At 37.1% G+C, this 21,421-nt stretch overlaps 1 protein-coding gene across 7 annotated transcripts in view; it reads left to right on the top strand.

Annotated features, from left to right (window-relative positions):
- The window catches only part of LOC106133368 (obscurin), a 144,588-nt gene that overhangs the window by 22,498 nt on the left and 100,669 nt on the right, over positions 1–21,421 (top strand). For 5 of the 7 annotated variants that reach the window (XM_060950155.1, XM_060950159.1, XM_060950164.1 and 2 more), the window contains exons 1-2: positions 6,730–11,458; positions 11,540–11,655. In XM_060950155.1, the coding sequence (XP_060806138.1) occupies positions 6,869–11,458; positions 11,540–11,655 (4,706 nt within the window). In that variant the 5' untranslated portion in view covers positions 6,730–6,868. Of the gene's footprint in view, positions 1–6,729; positions 11,459–11,539; positions 11,656–21,421 lie in introns of those variants that run through there. The other 2 variants (XM_060950165.1, XM_060950166.1) reach the window with 1 other exon arrangement.

The following is a 21,421-nucleotide window of genomic DNA, read 5'->3' as shown; positions in this document are numbered from 1 at the left end:
ATATACAAAGTTTCCACCGTGCTGTTTATATATGATATATATATATATATATATAGGACATGGATGTCGTAAAAGGCGACTAAGGTAAAGGCTTATAAACTTGGGATTCTTCTTTTAGGCGATGGGCTACCAACCTGTCACTATTTGAATCTCAAATCTATCATCAAGCCAAATAGTTGAACGTGGCCTATCAGTCTTTTCAAGACTGTTGGCTCTGTCTACCCGCAAGGGATATACATACATACATAAAATCACGCCCCTTTCCCGGAGGAGTAGGCAGAGACTACCTCTTTCCACTTGCCACGATCTCTGCATACTTCCTTCGCTTCATCTACATTCATAACTCTCTTCGTGCAAGCTTGGCGGTTTCGGGTACTTTTGACCAAGGGATATAGACGTGACTATATGTATGTATGTATGTCTGTATGTAAAAAATTCTTTAGCAGCGACATTCTCAACTTCTGAAGAACTTCTGCGGCCTTGATATCAAACCATAAGTTAACATCACAGCAGACGGTAAATCAGGGCAGTGCGATACTGATGTACTTTGATCACTGGCTTTAAGTACGTTAGCTGTGGTCGTTAATCAGGAAGGAAGGCCAGGTGTCTGTTGTATTTATGGTACAATATGTTCACTCAATAGTGCCGTGTGGTTCCCGGCACCAACAAAAAAATAATAGGACTACTCCATCTCGTTTCCATGGATGTCGTAATAGACCACTAAGGGATAGGCTTATTAACTTGGGATTCATCTTCTAGGCGATATGCTAGCAACTTGTCACTTTTTGAATATCAATTCTATAATTAAGCCAAGCAATCACCAGCTGAACGTGGCATATCAGTCTTTTCAAGATTGTTAGCTCTGTCTACCCCGCAAGGGGTATAGACGTGATTATATGTATGTGTGTTCACTCCTTTATCCAATGTAGTGAGACCTGTTCATGTGTGTAAAAGGGACAAATAATCAAAATAATTGAAACGTTGATGATAACAAAGTACAACTTTGTTAAAAAAAAAGTCGTACCTATATACATACATACTTTAGAACGAATACGCTTTTTTGAGTTTCCCATCTAAACCACTGATTACCGATACTCTGGTCATTATCTTGTTGTAATTTAATTTAAATTTTGTTCATACTTCACCGCACATCGTCGTTCATTTTCGAGGAAAACACATAAAAATCAACCGATTTAAGAGCCCAAAGTTGTACCCACAAAATTATTTAGAATTTGGAACGGAGTACCGGAAGCTGAAACCTCAGTGGAAGCCACCTGGCACAGCGTTTCCGGCCAATGGGATTTATTTAGAATGACATTGGTCCAAGTACAGCAATCAGGTGGAAACAGTAACCTAGTTATAATCGTACGTGAAATTGGACGAAAATAAAGTTTAAAATACATATGGTCACGTCTATATCCCTTGTGGGGTAGACAGAGCCAATAGTCTTGAAAAGACTGAATGGCCATGTTCAGCTATTTGGCTTAATGATAAAATTGAGATTCAAATAGTGACAGGTTGCTAGCCCATCGCCTAAAAAAGAATCACAAGTTTGTAAGCCTATCCCTAAGTCGCCTTTTACGACATCCATGGGAAAGAGATGGAGTGGTCCTATTCTTTTTTGTATTGGTGCCGGGAACTACACGGCACAGTTTAAAATATTTTTGATATATTTTTGTTACAGTAATAGAAAAGTTATGTTAAGGGGCTTTGGTCATGTGGAGAGGATGAATGAAAGTTGTGTGTTGGTTGACTAAGCAGATATGCAAGGAGAGTGTGGAGGGAAAGGTCGGAGTGGGAAGGCCTAGACGACCGTATCTTGATCAAATTAAGGACGTCCTGGCAAAGGGTCAGGTCAAGAATACTCGAAACCGCCAAGCTTGCATGAAGAGAGTTATGAATGTGGATGAAGCGAAGGAAGTATGCGGAGATCGTGGCGAGGGGAAAGATGTAGTCTCTGCTTACCTCTCCTGGAAAAAGGCGTGATTTTACGTATCCTACTACTATTATAAAGGCGAAAGTTTGTATGGATGTTTGTTACTCTTTCACGCAAAAACTACTGAACCGATTACCATGAAATTTGGTATGTAGGTAGCTGAAGACCCAGAATAACACATAGGCTACTTTTTATCCCAGAGTTCCCGCGGGATTGATAGGGTTTCCATGCGGACGAAGTCGCGGGCGGCCTCTAGTGTATGTATATTTTTTATTAATTAAGTTATTGAAAGGGAAGGCTAACAAATTTGGGATTTATTTAAGCGATAGGCTAATGCCCGCGCATATAAGGCAAATTGTGAAAATTCCCAATAAATGCCCAAAGAGAAGGAATATATAGGCATCTATTGGGAATTTTCACAATTTGCCTTAAATGCCCGGGCATTTGCCCATCTCTACTAACAGTCTGTTACCATATGAATCTCGATTCTATCATACAGCTGAACGGTCTTTCAGTCTTTTCGAAATTGTTCACTCTGTCCGTAAGGGATGAACACGTGATTTTATGTATGTAGAAAGAAGAAAAGTGCACGTGGCTAACTCAAAGGTTGAAATGGTTGATGGTAATAACTTTATGTATGATAAGAAAGTCCCTAAGCCCACGGTAACGGTAACTTATTATCAAGCCGCATTTATCTGATAGTCCATAGAGCACTGTTCCATGAAAGTACCTAAAATGAGATGAGAAATACATACATACATACATACACAAAATCACGCCTCTTTCCCGGAGGGGTAGGCAAATGAGATGAGAAACCCACTTGATATTTCAGAAACTTTTCATTTATTAATGCCGCGTTCTACTTTTTGTCTGAAACTAAATTGCGTTATTAGAGAAGCTCTGAAAAGCAACCTTGATGAGAATGTAAATGCACTTGATCTGTTGGCCTATTTAAAAATATATATTTCAAGTCAATTTCAAGAAAAATAAGCAGTTCCCGTTTCAGCTCAGGAGAACAATTACAAATGGCTGTCGGTGTTAAGCGTGGTCTCAAGATCTTGTAAACATTTTAAAGAAACCATTAACAAACTAGCTGTAACCCGTGGTGTTGCTCGTGCAAGTCCTTGGATAGTATAACAAGATAATTTCTGTTTGTTATGAATGTTTACAAAGCTCCATTCGCCATGTTTCACTTCGTTTCTTCTCGGATTCCTTTTGAAGACGATGGGCTAGCAACCTGTCACTATTTGAATCTCAATTACAACATGAAGACATACAGCTGAACATGGCCTGTTCAGTCTGTTCGAGACAGTTGGATCTATATACCCCGCCAGGGATATAGACGTGACTATATGTATGTATGTATATTTTGATATTTCCTTCTAGATTTATTGCTATTTACCATTACCTATCAATATTTTCCAGGTCCATTTGTTATTCAATTTGCAGGAAATTACGCAAGGTATCTCTCGCGTTTGAAGATAAGTGATATTTATTGAAAACATGAAACCAAAAAGATCAAAAGTACAGCACACATTGCGTAAGAAGCACTTTTATTGATTCAAGGTCAATTTATTGCATTAAATGTTTTCACGGACGAGTTTTTCCACGCATTTGTGCTTACTAAAAATACGGAACGTCTGATACCTATAATTAATCACGCCTCTTTCCCGGGGTGGTAGACAGTGACTACCTACACTTTTCCACTGACTACGGTCCCTGCAAACTTCGCTTCTTTTTACTAATCTATTTATACTTAGCCGTTAAATGAAATGTAGCAATAAAATGACTTGATAAAGCAGATTACTTACCTCCAGACATAGGCGAGGTGACCAGTCTTAACACTTGGCTTCTGGACTAGTTACTTTTTATGGCAGCTTTGTCTCTGATAACCAACTTAGGTATAAACAACCAATAGATGTTGCGAATAATGACAGTCGGAAAATATGACTGAAGAGAGCGTCGACTGTCGAATCGGTAAGGTTTCCGGTTCAAAATACGCGCTGCGCAGAAAGGCACAGGTTCGAATCCCACCTCGGCCATTTTCGAGGTTATGTACATTAGTTGGAAAACTAAAACTGATGACTGCTCTTACGGTGAGGGAAAACATCGTGAGGAAACTGCATATTCAGGCAACTGGATGTGTGATCATGATCGATCCAATACGGGTTAGTTTTACCTGCAAATGTTGCGTAGGTCAGATTGGAGACGCTTTGTGTAAAAACCTGACTCATCCAATCCAGGATTCATGGTCAAAGGTATATCCCGGGCTCCTCGCCAGAGTGGTGAGGATGCAACAGGGACTAAAGCCAGGAGGAAGAAGAACAGTAAGACTGTAATTTTTATATTCATATCTTTGATGTGATCTTTCATTATGTCTGATGGATGTCATCCTGTTTGTCTCTGGCTCTGATCAAGACTGAAATATTGTTTCCGCTTTTGTTTTCACCTGTACCAAAAATAATATCGTCACCGAACCACTTATCAACATAAATTATTAGGAAAGCGTATATTGGTCGTTGTTAGTATAAACAAAATTTTCGATCCTTTGAAATAATACATATTTGTATAAATATAACATGTGAAAATTTAAATGAAGAGTCTCCGATTTGCTTTTATTATTCCCGCCATTTGTTTTATATTATTTGTAATGTGCAACATTTTGACGACAATAAGTTTTATCTACGAAATAAAAGATATATACATAAATCACTACATTGTATAAAACAAAGTCGCTATTTTAGTCTGTTTGTCTGTATGCTTAAATCTTTAAAATTACGCAACGGATTTTGATGCGGTTTTTTGTAACAGGTAGAGTGATTCAAGAGGAAGTTTTTTATGTATAATTTTTTCCGAATTATGCACCCGTGCGAAGCCGGGGCGGGTCGCTAGTATATATATATATATATACATACATATAATCACGTCTTTATCCCTTACGGGTAGACAGACAGTCTTGAAAATAAAAAAGCCACGTTCAGCTATATAAATGCTTTTCGGTTTCTTATGGTTTTATCTTAAACTACCTCAATGCGATTTATACAACGTATAGTAGCTATATCCATAACCACGGCCAGCTATTCTAAACTTTATTTAAAAAAAATCATAAATCGACCAAAACAATGTCATACACACGTTACAATCGTATATCTCCGCCATCACTGTTTCAGACCATTTGACGGAACCGAAATAGTTATACGAATGCAAGGCGTGAAGGTCCGGACATTTAAATTGAAAATTTTAAATATAACAGCGCGGCACGAGGTTATCTTTTAACGCGACGTCAACCCGTCCGGCCGAGTTGATCTACTGATGAAAAATCACTTATTTTTTTTTATATTTTCACTAAAACTTTTACTTTGAAGAAATTACATTTAGTTATTCGTCTCGTGAATGAAGTAATCATTGGTTAGTTCGCTTTTTTGTTACTGATTCTTTTTTCTATTTTCTTTGTGAATGGAGAACTTCAGTTGGTCTATTCTACGATTAAACTAGCTGTTGCCCGCGACTTCGTTTCTGACCAAGAAACTGACCTTTACAAGGGTTGCGGGCTATGGTAGTGTACTAGTTTTTAGTAAGACCAAGCCAAACTCATTTGCGATTGCCGCATTATTTATTTAAATAATAGTTTTCGCGTGATGCGAGTACAAACATACAGACAAATTTTTTTATTCAGATTTTTTCATTTTTAGGTCACTAACAGATAGGTTCCTACCTCACATCGATTTTTGTCAATATATTTTATGTACAGACATCGGTTGGTTACAATTTTATTATGTGTATGTAGATGAGCTAACCTAACTAAGCCAATTTTGTTGATTTTTACTACGTTAAACCTCCGAATTTCATGTAAAACAAAGTTGAACAATATCTTAGAAACTGTTGAATATTAATATTGTCGGAATAGGATAGTAAGTGGTTTTTTTAAACTAAGTTGTAACCAAAACACAATGAGCCTCTGTAACTAATACTCTCCTAACTTTCTTTTCAATTCTTTATTTGATTTGAACGCTTAAAACAAGTCTTTAATTTATAATAAACTTTTGTCTGCTGTAATAAAAAGTTCAGGTGAGTAATAAAACTCGTGAAAACGTTACAACGTGACGTTATTACGAAAGGCAATGAACCTTTTGTCACGGGAATCAAGCATAATGGCTTTGTGTAACACTCGGTGAAATATGAATCACTAGCCGTTGTCCGCGGCTTTGTCCAACTTGAATCTCTGTAAAAAAAAATTCATTGTCTAGGCTATATTACTAAAATCTTTCATCGTTAAGGGGTTTTAGCGTGTAAGAATAACAAACACACACTGATTCTTACAAACTTTTGCATTAGTAATATTTGTAGGATAGTTCACAATGAATTTCTGTGTTATAGTCTGAGGAAGAAAATAGAAAAAGTAAATTAATTAATGGGTTTGTAAATTTCCTTCTCATCTCCTATATAAGCATTTTCCCCAGGGGATCCATCCCGAATGTAACTTGTCTTTATTTTTAATTTTATAGGCTTATACATATTTTTATACCGCCAAGTTATTACTTTCAAATAAAGTCAAATAATAACCGGCCAAAAATAATTGTTCGTACTGCTATAACAAAACTGACACACAATTCGTCGTGCCGTTGTTTTCCATGAAACTGTGTCATATATTTTGGCTTTGAGAATAAATTCATCTTTCTTTTGTTTATAAATAACCTGTAACCGGAACAAGCCGCGCAGGCTCACCGTCTGCGTCTGTGAAGGTGCGAATCGGCCGGCTTAAGTTCAGTCAAGGAGCCGCATCCCGCCAGTCGCCCAGCACCCGCCGTCCCGAGCTCACGCCGAGAACAAAAAACGCGCGCGCGAAACGAAACGCAACGATCGCGACACTAAAAACAAACAAACTTCATCAAACAGTGATATAAACAAATATGCCGGCTTAAAACAAACAAGATGTCGTTCTGCAGAATCACAGGCCGCAGCAGGGGGCTGCCAAAGCCCAACTACTTCCCGCTCCTCGCACCGATCTCACCTGCAGACGCCAAGCGATGCTGCAGGATAACCGGCAAGTCCTACGGTCTGCCGTCGCATCATTACATTCCAGTACTACTCACTGCCAGGTCGAGCAAAACGAAATGCAAAATCACCAACGTATCGGGTGAACTAGGACCGCACCACTATGCGCCAGAAATTAATTATGGAAATCGGAAACATGAAATGCTACCGGACTACAGATATATCTTTCCGGTATTGGACGGATCTACGGAAGCTCAGAAAGCTTTAATGGATATGCTTTTAACGAAACAAGTGACGGATGATAGGCGCTATGTTTACACGGTACAAGAGAGAAGATGCAGTTTAGTTTTTTCCGCTCGAATGGAGGCGGCAGTGCGTGATGGTGATGTTCGTGACGTCATGCTTGCGAAAGACTCGGACACAGTTTTAATAAAAACAAAACAGGGTCGTAGTGTATCTATGGATTTCAAAGATTTTACTGAAGATGTGGAAATTTATGAAGGTGAGGGACCAAATGCAGAAGTTTTGAAGCAACGAGAAATTGAAGAACTAGAGGAGAAAAAGAAGAAAAGGAAACGTGCTGCTGGTTTATCGTCAATGAAGAAAATATTTGAAAATAAAGAAAAATTGGCCGAAGTGCAGGAATTAGAAGAAGAAAAACAGCGTCAGGAACGTTTGGCAAAGAAAGCAAAATTTGAAGAGTACAGACATGAAAAACATGACGTGAAAACTTTCAACTCTCATAATTTTGACGTAACTCACATGCGTACAAAGTCAAGTATTGCTATGTGCAGTGGCGATTGGAAAGATCAAATCCATCCACTGATTGAATCCTGGGACTGGGATGATTTTGAAAAAGAGAATTATAGAAATGATAAACAACATATCATCCCTAAAGCTTCTGTTTTACCGGCTCCGTTAAAATTAACTCCACATCACTGCGATGCAGAAATCTATGAAGTTGATCGAAATATTAGTGAAATATCTGCTTCATTAGAAAATGTGCCCTGTGTCAATCCACTAAAGCCTGTAAAAGCTCGGCCTTCTGAAAAAATTTTGAGCGCAGTCAAAGAACTATCAAGTGAACGCTTAGCTAAGACTTTACATGTCGCTGAAAAATTAAGCGAAGAAAACAAAATAGACATGTTGCCAACGATGGATAATTTATGTGATGTTGTCAAAAACATAAAGAAAGGCAAAAGGGAAAAAATTGCTAAAGTTTCCGGGCTCACTCTGGATATTAAGAAAGCGAAGAAATTTATTCCAGGTCAACATATCAACACGCCACAAGGACCTGTTTTTGTACCCGGCCAAACTGTTGAAACTCCTGTGGGACCCGTTTTCATACCTGGCTTAAGTGTAGACACACCTACAGGTCCAGCTCTTATACCAGGTCATATTGTGACTAATGAATCTACTAACGAACCATTTTTCCTTGCTGGACAAGTATTACCAACGTCAAACGGAGAAGAATTCGTTTGTGGACAAACAATTAAAACTAAAGATGACTCCTACCGCTTTACTGAAGGTCAAACGGTTATGTCGGAGGAAGGTTTGAAATTTGTGCCAGGAAAAATAATAAATAATGGTAATGAAGAAATTTTTGTTCCTGGTCAAACAATAATGACACCTGACGGTGTTCAATTTATTCCGGGTCAAACAATAACAGAAACAAGCGGAAATATTTTCACACCTGGACAAAATGCCAAAATAAATAATGAATGGCAGTTTGTGCCTGGACAAGTAGTCCATCAAGATGATGAGTTACATTTTGTCCCTGGAGCTACGTTAGCAACGCCAAATGGCCTCAAATTTGTTCCTGGCCAAACAGTTGCTATTAATGGAGAGACTTGTTTCATCCCTGGTGTAACTAAAACAACTAGCAGTAATAAATTGGAATTTGTTCCTGGAACCACCGTTGATACAGTTGACGGTCCAAAATTCATTGAAGGACAAATTGTACATACTGAATATGGAGAAAAGTTTATGCCCGGAAAAACTATTGTAGATGCAAATGGACATGTAGAATTTTCTGTAGCTAAATCGATGGAAGATATAATATTTACTGAAAGTACGCCTGTAGGATTGCCAATAGATATAAAATCTTGTTCTGTATCAGAGGAATCCTTGTATGTGTTTGGACATATGGTGCAGACAGGAAAGGGTATAGAATTTTATCCAGGGCCTAGAACACCTAAAATAGAAGGAAAAATTGTCCCTGGCAGGCTTGTGAAAAATGAAGCCAATGAGTCACGTTTTGTACCTGGTATGATGGTAGAAGGTATTTTCGTACCTGGCCAAATAGTTTTTACCGAAAATGGAGAACAATTTGTTCCTGGCCAGGTTGTTGATACTGCTGAAGGACCTAAATTTGTTCCTGGACAAGTAGTTAATACGAGAAATGGACCTAAATTTGTACCTGGTCAAACCATACATACAATCGATGGCCCTCGATTTGTTCCTGGCCAAATTATAGAAACTAAAGCTGGACCAACCTTCATACCTGGACAAGTTATATCTACTGAAGACGAAGGTTCCCGGTTTGTACCAGGTCAAGTTGTTGACACAGAGGAAGGCCCAAGATTTGTACCAGGACGTGTTATTGAAACTGATAATCATGGTGTGACATTTGTGCCTGGACAAATTGTGCAAACACCTGAAGGATTAAAGTTTGTCGCACCTGATCTTACTGAAGGTGAAGAAGGTCTCGAGTTTTCTGTGCAAAGTTTTGTTGTGACTCCTGAAGAACTTAAATTATTAAAAGTAAAAACAAATCCAAATGACACTACATCAACAAAAGGCGAATTGACAATTGATACAAATATGTTGAGACAGCTCTCTGAAGCAGGCATGTCTATTGGCAGACAAGTGCCAGCTGAACTTCCGACGATCAACGTTATTATGAATGAAACCAGAAATAAAGAAGCCCTCAAAGCTTTTGTTACAGACTTCGGATTAAAAGATGACGTAGCAAATCAATTAATGGATGTCATAACATCAATTATTGAAATGAGTGCACACTTAAAATCTGAAATACATCAAAAATCAAATGGCTTACCAAAAGAACACAAAAAAGAAAAACTAAATAAAAAGAAACTTGCCATGCAAGGTCTACACTGCGAAGGGGAGAATGAACAAAATGCACATGAAGAACATGTCAAAAATTCAATAGCTGCTGCAGTTTTGGCAGCTTTAGTCACAGCTGAACAGTTTGAAGAAATAAATAATAACAATAGCAAAGAGAAATATCAAATAATCTTAAAATCTATTGATACAATTTTGGGAAAAACTATCGATAGTGATTTTGTATCTGCTATGTATAGTATACTTCAGAAAGAAGAAGACAAAGAAATTCTTTGTGAAGAAATTTTAGAAAACACTACTCAGCCAAAGGTTGAGCTTATCAAAATTGCTGTGAATAGCACACTGCATAAACATTCCTTGACTAAAGAAGACATAATTGAAAAGTTTAGTGATTTCTTGACCAGTGAAAACGAAGTCCTTGGACCTGCATTTAAAAATATTGCTAAGAGTGATACAGATCTACTTCGCCACGTATTAGATCACATTTCGGATTCGGTGATCTTTATAAAAACAGATGTTGAAGCAACTGAAACATTACAAAAAGCTATTGTTAATGCGGTACAAGAATCTAGCACAAAAGAGTTAGATGAATTGTTCCAAGAAAATAACAAAGAAAACTTGAAGGAACTAATTGTACAATCTATTGGCCTAGCCAAAATTCTCGGCATGCGCGACGTTGCTTCTAAGTTACTCACATTTATGAATGACGAACAATGTATGGAAAAAATTTCAGCTGATACTACTAGTCTCAGCATTCTGAAGAGATTAACAGTCATGAGGAAACTTGCGGATCAAACACCTAATTTACATTCTGCACTTCGAAAACTAGAAAAAGATCCAGAGCTGGCACGTACTGATCCTAAACTCCGAGATTTGGTTCGCGAAAGTGGGGCGCTCATGATTATACCCGAAGAAACCCCATTGATGACGTCGGCCGATGTTCCATTGAGTTTGCTTGATCCAGAAAATAGTCTTGCAATGGAAGATTTCTTATATCAACGTAAAAAACATCGCGGTGCTTTGCTAATCATGAAAAGAGGTCTGCAAGCAGTCGTGCCTCGTGAAGCTAGTCGTGCGGTTTTAACCGGCCAAGTCGCCTATACTGTTCTTGATGAAAGCGGAATAAGACATTTTGAACCTTTGCACGTATTCTCAGCACTTAATCTGAGCCAACCAACAGCTCATCGTTTCTCAATGTATAGTTGCCCTGTCGTAGATAATAATGATGAAGATTTAGAGACGTTCAATGGCTATAGTAACATAAGTAACAGTCAAGTAATTACAAAACTAGGCGGTTGGGGTAGAAGATACAGTAATGTATTCTTGGATAGAGAAAATACTCGAAGCAGATTGAGTAGTTTGGAAACGACGCCTAGTTACAGACGATATTCATCCCGTTCTCTATCCAGATCTCGTTCTAGTTGTAGCAGAAGTCCACCTAAGGTAATCCTTATTTAAAAAAGAAGATTAAAAAAAAACAAATTTATTGACTAAAGATTAAAGTAAAAATTTCTTTGGTTGCAGGTAGAAGATGTGATTGTGGCATCTACAGACTACACCGCCGTCGCAGACGACGAAGTATCCCTAAAAGCTGGAGATATTGTCGAAGTTCTCGATACCAAAGCAGCGTTAGGCTCAAAGTAAGTACTGACAAGCATTGGTTTATTATTGGCATGCGCTTTACACAACCGTGTTCCCGTCGATGTATTTCTCGTCGTATAAATAACTAAACGGACAAGCGCGCCTTGTAAACTGCACCCGTTACTCAAACTCTAAACCCACTTGGCTATAGCCAATAGGTCATAATAAAACCAACAAGCAGTACTAATACGTTTCACTCTAATAATATTATCATAAAAATAACGTTTAACAAAGTGTTACAAATTTTTTGAAAGAAAAACAAAAGGTCTGATTAAAAGTGTCAGATTATTTTCGTTTGGGAATCTGGGTTAGACAAGGGAAATGTCAAGAATGCGTTTTAGTTGTGGTTTTAATATCTGATGATGCGCTGAACATACCGCATGGGGCAGCGATACTGGGTAAATTTAGATCGGGGTCGTTGCACCGCGCTTACGTAACGCTTCGGATTTTGCCTATAAATCTTCACCATCATCTATTCCTAACTCGTCACACTTCACCTAACCGTCATCACCACTCACATGATCACCTGATGACGTAATAAGAGGTAATTATTGATGCAGGTACAGAGGACGCGTTTATAGTTACGAGAACCATTTCTTCCAGCCGAGGGGCCTGTCTTTAGACTATGTATTTAGTGTGCCAACCTACAAAATGTACTATCATTAGTATCATGAAGAGCATTGAAGATTGAGGACTCATGACATTAGCGATTTCATTGTAAATATCTCGCTTGGAGGCTGTAGCGCCTTTTTATGTTGTATCCATTACGTGTTGTGATCCAAATTTAACTATTGTGATAATTTTCGTACCACGCCTTATGTCGGCATTTCATTGGTATTCATTAGTGTAATCGATATTTCTTCATATACCATTATACTTGTATTGCGTTTTTTTTATCATATCTACGTTTGTAATAAAAAATAATAAAATTAGTGGAGTTTCTTTTCGCCCGGTTTATGTTATGTATTTAATTTTTTAAGCTAGAAATTCGTAACTATAGCAAATATTTTAGAATCTATAAGCAAAGTTAATTTCTATGCATAGTTAATATCCATCTCATTTAGATCCTTAATAATCGGGGTCCCTGACAAATTTATACAACCTTTACAAACAGCTTGCAAACAACCCGAAATTTTTACACTTCTTGAGCTGTCTTGTAAAAATTTAATGACGGTGTCGCCATGACAGTTTGTTCGCTAACTCCGACTGACGTTACACATTCTGTCGTGACAGCTGTACAACTAAATTAATAGTATTTTTAGATTACGTCTGAATTACATGTATCTATTAAAAATATCATCCTTTCCATGGTCTTATAATAAGGACTTAGTATTGCTGGGTTTAAGTTTTGGTAAAATACTAGCGTATTTTATATTTTCCCGAAAGAAAAAACATTTTTCCAAATATTCGTCATTGCTTTTTATTTTTTATTAGAATTATAATTATTAAGCTGTTAGTTATTATTATGATGATGTAAGTATGATGTTTTTAATTTTTATTTCTACAATTTTTATCATAATGACACTTTACAACTGTGGGTGTTATCAATGTCGCAATTTTTTTGACATAACCAGAAAAACGTAATTAAGAATATTAAATTATATGAAATTAGCGAACAAATCCACGTTCCCAATACTATATCTTATGAAGTGTTGCCAGTTGCCAATCTAGTTTTGGCGGGAAGCCAAGCGGATCCAGGTAGAGCTCGAGCACTTCAATTTTATGAATCCTATTAATTAAGTGGTTATGCCAAAAGCTACAGTTATTTAGCTCTTTAGATCGTGAATATCGTTATAAAGATTGTTTAGATGTCATCTGTTATGTGTATCTCTAAAATATTATTTGTAACTATGTTCTGATAAAGCTATGAGAAGAGAGACAAAGTATAATAAAATGAAGGCTACATGAATACTGATATTATAAATGCGAAAGTCTGTCTGTACCGATTTTACACCTAGACGGCTGGACCAATTCGAAAGGAATTTGTAATGCATATAAATCAAAATCGGCATACTAACATAGTATCCTTCTTTTTTCAAAAATCAATCCTTCTTTTTTCAAAAATCAACTTCTAAATACGGGCTGAAAGTTTCGAAGAAATCATGTATCTTCCGCTTTCACAGCTAAACCGCTGGATCGATTTGAAATTTATCAAAAATGCTACATGTACGAAGTCGGGGCGGGTCGCTAGTATCTTAAATAATGAAGACACAAATGAACTTACTTTAAGTATGAAACACATCATAGATACGTATTAGAAGTGAAATTAATTGATTTAAAAAAAAAACAATTTCTATACGTATTGCTGTTTCTATGCTGGTCTAGTAGAATCAACATAATTTATGCCACTTGCCGCTATTCCCGCGGATTATTGTATAAGTTAATATCACCCTGACTTGGAATCTTGTGACTATTGGCCCTGTCTGCCCCGTAAATTTGGTATCCCGTAAGTTAGGTATCTTTGTTTTTATTTTCTACCTAGATGACATTATTCTACTGGAACGTACCAAATGATGCCTTTATGAGCAGTCAGAAACTATCCAAAAAGGTTCGACTGGCTGTGCACAGGGGCGTGTTGGTCCCGACATTAATGTATGGGAGTGAAAGTTGGGTATGGCAAAAGAAGCATGAAAGCAGAATAAATGCAGTGGAAATGAGAGCGTTAAGGAGTATGATGGGTGTGAAATTGAGTGACAGGATAAGGAACAGCGTGATAAGGGAATGTTGTGATGTGAAAAAAAGTTGTAGTTACAGGAATAGAAAAGGGTATGTTAAGATGGTTCGGTCATGTGGAGAGGATGAATGAAAGCAGGTTGACTAAGCAGATATACAAGGAGAGTGTGGAGGGAAAGGTCGGAGTGGGAAGACCTAGACGAACGTATCTTGATCAAATTAAGGACGTCCTGGTAAAGGGTCAGGTCAAAAGTACCCGAAACCGCCGAGCTTGTATGAAGAGAGTTATGAATGTGGACGAAGCGAAAGAAGTATGCAGAGATCGTGGCAAGTGGAAAGAGGTAGTCTCTGTCTACCCCTCCGGGAAAGAGGCGTGATTTTATGTAGGTATGTATGTATGTATGTATGTATGTACGTACCAAAAGTCACATTGATTCGCTTTTGTGATGAAAAGGAACTGGAATAAAAAACACATGGAGTACATCACATTCGTTATAACTCTAAATATACGTCAAGTTTCGCAATTGTTTGGGCCAGATGACCTTTTGACGAAGATTTATGCGTCCGTTGCTCTACTAAATATATATTCCAGCGTACGCGCAGAGAATCATAATAATATCTATCAATATAAAATGATTAGGCACGAACCGCCATGATTATAAAAATTAAATTTACTAAATCACGTCACATTATAACGAAAGTTAGCAAAGATATGACAGCATTATAAATTGTAAGTGTGAAGCTACAATTAATATTTCAGATAGGGTTTTACACGAAGCAAACAAACAAATTTAATATCTGGATGTGTAACGTATCTTGATCAAATTAAGGACATCCTGGTAAAGGGTCAGGTCAAAAGTACCCGAAACCGCCGAGCTTGCATGAAGAGAGTTATGAATATGGATGAAGCGAAGGAAGTATGCAGAGATCGTGGCGAGTGGAAAGAGGTTGTCTCTGCCTACCCCTCCGGGAAAGAGGCGTGGATGGGTATTCCGTCTATGCCAAGCCCATAATTAGATCTCTTACGGCAAATCCTCATAAAAATATATATCAATTATATATATTTTAAGCCCAAGATAAACTTGAAACTGTTCAGTTAGGATTGCTCATAGCGGAAAATCCATCGGGTGTGAGTAATCTATCACGTTCGAATCCAAAATCCAAGATGACGTTGCTACCTGTCCGCCCCAAATATAAACGGAACTAATTTATGTTTAAGAAATAATGTTGGTGTGCGAGTATAGTGTTATTAGTTTGTGTATGTATGTGTGTGTATAATAGTGTATATGTACCTACAGTTATGTTGTTAATATATACAAGAAAAGTGTGGAGAGAAAGGTCGGAGTGGGAAGGCCTAGCCGAATGTATCTTGATCAAATTAAGGACGTCCTCGCAAAGAGTCAGGTCAAGAGTACCCGAAACACCGAGCATGCATGAAGAGAGTTATGAATGTGGATAAAGCGAAGGAAGTATGCAGAGATCGTGGCAAGTAGCAAGATGTAGTCTCCGCCTACCCCTCCGGAAAATAGGCGTGATTTTATGAATGTATGTATGTATGTTGGTGTACGTGAAAAGAATAATTGTACTCCTACAGTCGTAAATAGTTATTCCAATCAAACACAATTTATCCCAAAACTTAAATATAGATAGATAGATAGATATGGCTATCACACGATGGTTTCCTCTTTTTCATCATTCTTTGAATGAGATGTTGGGCAATGTGACAAGAAGAGGGAAGCTTGACAGCTTATGTGGAGCAGCGGTAGTTCGCTTATCTGTGACGGTTCGAATCCCGGATCCCGGGTTCGAATCCCGGCCAGGGAATAATGAGAAACGAACTTTTTCTGATTAGCCTGGTCTTAAATATTCATCTTTAAAAGTATTTATTGTAAAATAAAGTATTTTACAATAATACGTTGACTTAGTATCTCGTAACAAGTCTCGGACTTTACTTCGGAGCTAACTCTGTATAATTTGTCCCGTATGTATTTATTTAATGAAAAGTTCCAGGCCAGACAAAAGCTAGTTGCTTAATACATACATACAGTCACGTCTATATCCCTTGCGGGGTAGACAGAGCCAACAGTCTTGAAAATACAGAAAGGCTCAGCTTAAGCACGTTCAGCTTTTTGGCTTTATGATAGACTTTGGATTCAAATAGTTGTCACTATTTGAATTTCAAGTCTAACTTGCTAACACATCGCCCTAAAAAAAGAATCCCAAGTTTATAAGCCTATCCCTTAATCACTTTTTACGACATCCATGGGAAAAAGATAAGAGTGGTCCTATTCTTTGTTGTATTAGTGCCGGGAACCACACGGCACAACAGTTGCTTAATAACTGTTTAAATCATGTATAGTGTAACTAGGCCCCGTCAGATCCTGCCAGTCGTTAAAGGTTCCCGCTATTTGAAGCCGTTCCAGAAACATTGTGACGTCAATACCGACACACTTTCCACCATCATCGTCTCAGCAGTGACATGTTGCTATATTCAGTTTTGAAAATTAACATATTGCATGCATATAGTCACGTCTATATGCCTTACGGGGTAGACAGGGCTAACAGCCTTGGAAAGACTGAAAGAACATGTTTAGCTGTATGACTTAATGATAGTATTGATATAATTAGGTCTACATTCATTCATGTTTTTTAATGTAGACAATGTGTATTCGTCCACGATTTAGATTTGAGAGATCTATATTTGTAAATTGACGTCCGATGAAAATGCTGCAGTGTAGTTTGTTCCGCCGCTTCTTCTACACATGCGCTTTGGAAGCGGTAGTGGTTATAATTTAATTTGATATTGACGTCACATCATATGATATAGTTTTGTAAAAATTAATCTATTCTATTCTAATTGAAGTTCAAATAGTGATGGGTTGCTACCACAACGCCCACAAGAGGAATATTTCAATCCATCATTAATCCGTACAGCTCAACGTGGCCTTTCAGCCTTTTCGAGACTGTTCGCCCTGTCTACCCCGTAAGAGATAAAGACGTGGTATGTGCATATGTACGCTCAAAAAGTTACCCGAAATAGCCCCATCACATGATGTAAGAGGAGCCCGAGGCCGGGGCGAAGCCCTGACATTGGGTTGTCAGTCCCCTGGCAGTGTCCGGTGACGCCTGATTGATGTCTCCACAGATTATAAATAAGAAAAGCGAATCCGAGAACGGAGTTACTATTTTTAAAATAGCGAATGTTTTTCACAAAGCTGGAAGTTATGAATTGGAAAGAATAATTTGTACAATACAAACTGAACTTTCTATCTTTTGTTACAGAAAACAACATAGAAAGATATTATAAATATATATAAATTTATGTGCGGTGTGCCGTGTGGTTCCCGGCCCCAATATAAAAAAGAATAGCACCACTCCATCTCTTTTCCATGGATGTCGTAAAAGGCGACTAAGGGATAGGCTTATTAACTTGAGCTTCTTCTTTTAGGCGATGGGCTAGCAACCTGTCACTATTAGAATCTCAATTCTATCATTAAGCCTAGCAGCTGAAACTTGCCTTTCAGTCTTTCAAGACTGCTGGCTCTTGTCTACCCCGCAAGGGATATAGACGTGACTTTATGTATTTATGTATGTATAAATTTATTTTATCAGAGTATACAAATAGTTAAGTAAGCTCAATGAATGGAAATCAAAATAAAAATATTGAGCCTTATTTATTTTTCATTTTACACTCCTGCAGATCTACCTATTACTAAATTACAAAACAAATGATTAACCAAAATCAAAATAAGCTTAAAAATATCCTGGTCTGTTCGGTATTCGGCAGGCTGTCGACCGAAAAATCTTATAAAGTTTCGTTTGTATAGGCAACTCACTGGAAACCTTCAAGACTTGAAGTACATATTAGACTTGAAACTTCACTTGAAAACAAACAAAAAGTATGCAGGGATAGTGGCAAGTACAAAGATGAAGTCTCTGCCTACCCCTCCGGGAAAGAGGCGTGATTATTTGAGTATTTACTAATTCCATACATACATACATATGGTCACGTCTATATCCCTTGCGGGGTAGACAGAGCCACCAGTCTTGAATAAATGGCCACGTTCAGCTCTTTGGCTTAATGATTGAATTGAGATTCAAATAGTGACAGGTTGCTAGCCCATCGCCTAAAAAAGAATCCGAAGTTTGTAAGCCTATCCCTTAGTCGCCTTTTACGATATCCATGGGAAAGAGATGGAGTGGTCCTATTCGTTTTTGTATTGGTGCCGGGAACCACACGGCAATTTATTGGTGCCGGGAACCACACAGCACGAACGGCACTAATTCCATAATGAGAAAGAAATAGAGTAACACTGCTCAAGTTGCCCCATACCCTTGCTCAACTTACCTCACCTATGGGGTAAGTTGAGCATACTGGACTTTCTTCGTTTATACAGCTGTAACTTTTGAACTTGATCAGTCAGAAATAAATTACTATGGGCTTTTTTGTAGGAGAATAACTAAGGAATCCATCGGTATGCCACACGAGCTATTGAGACTTATTGTGGAGAAGCTATAATCACTTGAGTAGAAAATTGCTCAACTAGCCCCGCCCTACCCTACTAGAGCAAGATCCCAGAGCCGTAAGACACAACTTATTTTCTAAAGAATGGATCTTTCGATACTCAGTAGTCTTTCATGTACTTTTAATACCTGCATGTTTGTGAGACTTGCCCGGTGACACCTGCGCAGGTACCAGGCGAGAAAGGTAACTAAAAATCACAGTTACTTAACTTAAATTTTTATGACTGATTTTTATATATATTTTATAGACTATTACTCTGAAGTCATATCAGAGAAGTCAGACGCTTTCCATGCGCCAAAACTTTTGTCAGACGCTTTAAAGCTCTATCAAAAAAAAATTAACTTAATTTATTTTTAAATGTCTGACTTTTATATATGTTATTCAGATAACTATTACAAAGTTGTATTAAAGCAGTCAGACAGTTTGTAATGACCAAACACCCCTTAAACACAAGAATTACTCGGCCTCGAGTATGAGCGCGATAGCACAATGCGCATGCGCGTCAGAGTAAAATATCTAATATTTGAAAAGTACTTACTGTTTTCAATTTCATATTTTTGCATATCTATTCAAATACGATGAAATTTATAATTAAAATAATAATTAATCATTTTTAAAATAATATAATATATTGCATACTAGCTGTTGCCCGCGACGTCGTCCGCGTAAAGTTCGAGTTGAATCTTAATCATACAGTCTGATACAGACAGACAGACAAAAAATTTTAAAAAAAATTCTCTATTTGTTTCAGTCAAAATATTAAATGTACAGACAAAATATTTTTACCGTATGATTATATGTAGTATTTTGATTTTCAGTTTTTTTAATAAATACTCAAACAACACAAAAAAAAAACATTTTTAATAAAAATTAATATATATCTTGTTATTGTTGGGACTCGAACTCGGACCGCCAACTTCACAGTCTCACGCGCTAACCAGTGGACCATCGAAGCCGTTGCGGTGGTGTCGAAATTAAAGAAGACTACATACATATGGTCATGTCTATATCCCTTGCGGGGTAGACAGAGCCAACAGTCTTGAAAAGACTAAATGGCCACGTTCAGCTATTTGGCTTAATGATAGAATTGAGATTCAAATAGTGATAGGTTGCTCGCCCATCGCCTAAAAAAGAATCCCAAGTTTGTAAGCCTATCCCTTAGTCGCCTTTCACTTATATTTATATGTTATAGGTTTACTATTACTATACTATTTTTTAATTGTTTATGATTTTATTTTTACGGAAAATTCTGCCAGCAACGACAATCTAACTGATGATGAGGACGATGACTTGAGTGGACAGTATAGAGATTTAATAAATGATGAAAATTCAAATGATTATTTTGATGATGAAGATGATAAAGAGACAATAAAATAAATATTCAATTGATTAATCATAATTAATTATTTTTTTATTGAAATTATTATAATAGATATATTTTTTTAAATAAAATAAAAATCATTCTTTTTGAAAGGCTATTGCTACAAAAAAATTCATTTTCCCCTATTTATAAACAAAAACAGTAAGTACTTTTCAAATATTAGATATTTTACTCTGACGCGCATGCGCATTGTGCTATCGCGCTCATACTCGAGGCTGAGTAATTCTTGTGTTTAAGGGGTGTTTGGTCATTACAAACTGTCTGACTGATTTAATACAACTTTGTAATAGTTATCTGAATAACATATATAAAAGTCAGACATTTAAAAATAAATTAAGTTAATTTTTTTTTGATAGAGCTTTAAAGCGTCTGACAAAAGTTTTGGCGCATGGAAAGCGTCTGACTTCTCTGATATGACTTCAGAGTAATAGTCTATAAAATATATATAAAAATCAGTCATAAAAATTTAAGTTAAGTAACAGTGATTTTTAGTTACCTTTCTCGCCTGGTACCTGCGCAGGTGTCACCGGGCAAGTCTCACAAACATGCAGGTATTAAAAGTACATGAAAGACTACTGAGTATCGAAAGATCCATTCTTTAGAAAATAAGTTGTGTCTTACAGCTCTGGGATCTTGGACCATACTCCCATGATACAGATTTCTATAGGAACTCGTTAATACCCATTCGTTAGTGTAAGTCCGTATATCACAATAGTCGTAAACCGTTCACACATATATTTCCCTTTTTATGGCTTGTTTTATGTTATTTTTAGTGTCTGTTGAAATAGTTATGACACGAGTGACTCAATTATGTAATGATATTTGGTTTAAATTTTAAATTTAAACCTAATTTCGTTAAATTTGAATAAACGTTATAATAGTATAATGTTTATTATAGTAATTTTGTTAGGGTGCTTATTATTGGTTCTTAATGCTGTCTATAACATACATATTATAATCACGTCTTTATCCCTGAGGGTAACAGTCTCCAAAAGGCTGAGAGGCCACGTTCAGCTTTCTATTCTTATTTATATTCAAGGTTGACTGCAAGATATTGCATTAGAGATAAGTCCGCTTTTGTACCATCTCTGTCTTTTTTGTGCTGTTTTTATTGTTTTTTTTTAATATGCTTTGAAAAAGAAAATACTTAGAAACCAACTATAAAAACTGTTTCTGTTACTAACTG

The sequence above is a fragment of the Amyelois transitella genome, chromosome 3 (assembly GCF_032362555.1).
Source record: "Amyelois transitella isolate CPQ chromosome 3, ilAmyTran1.1, whole genome shotgun sequence".
NCBI classification, from domain to species: Eukaryota; Metazoa; Arthropoda; class Insecta; order Lepidoptera; family Pyralidae; genus Amyelois; species Amyelois transitella.
This window is presented reverse-complemented; position numbering and strand designations above follow the sequence as displayed.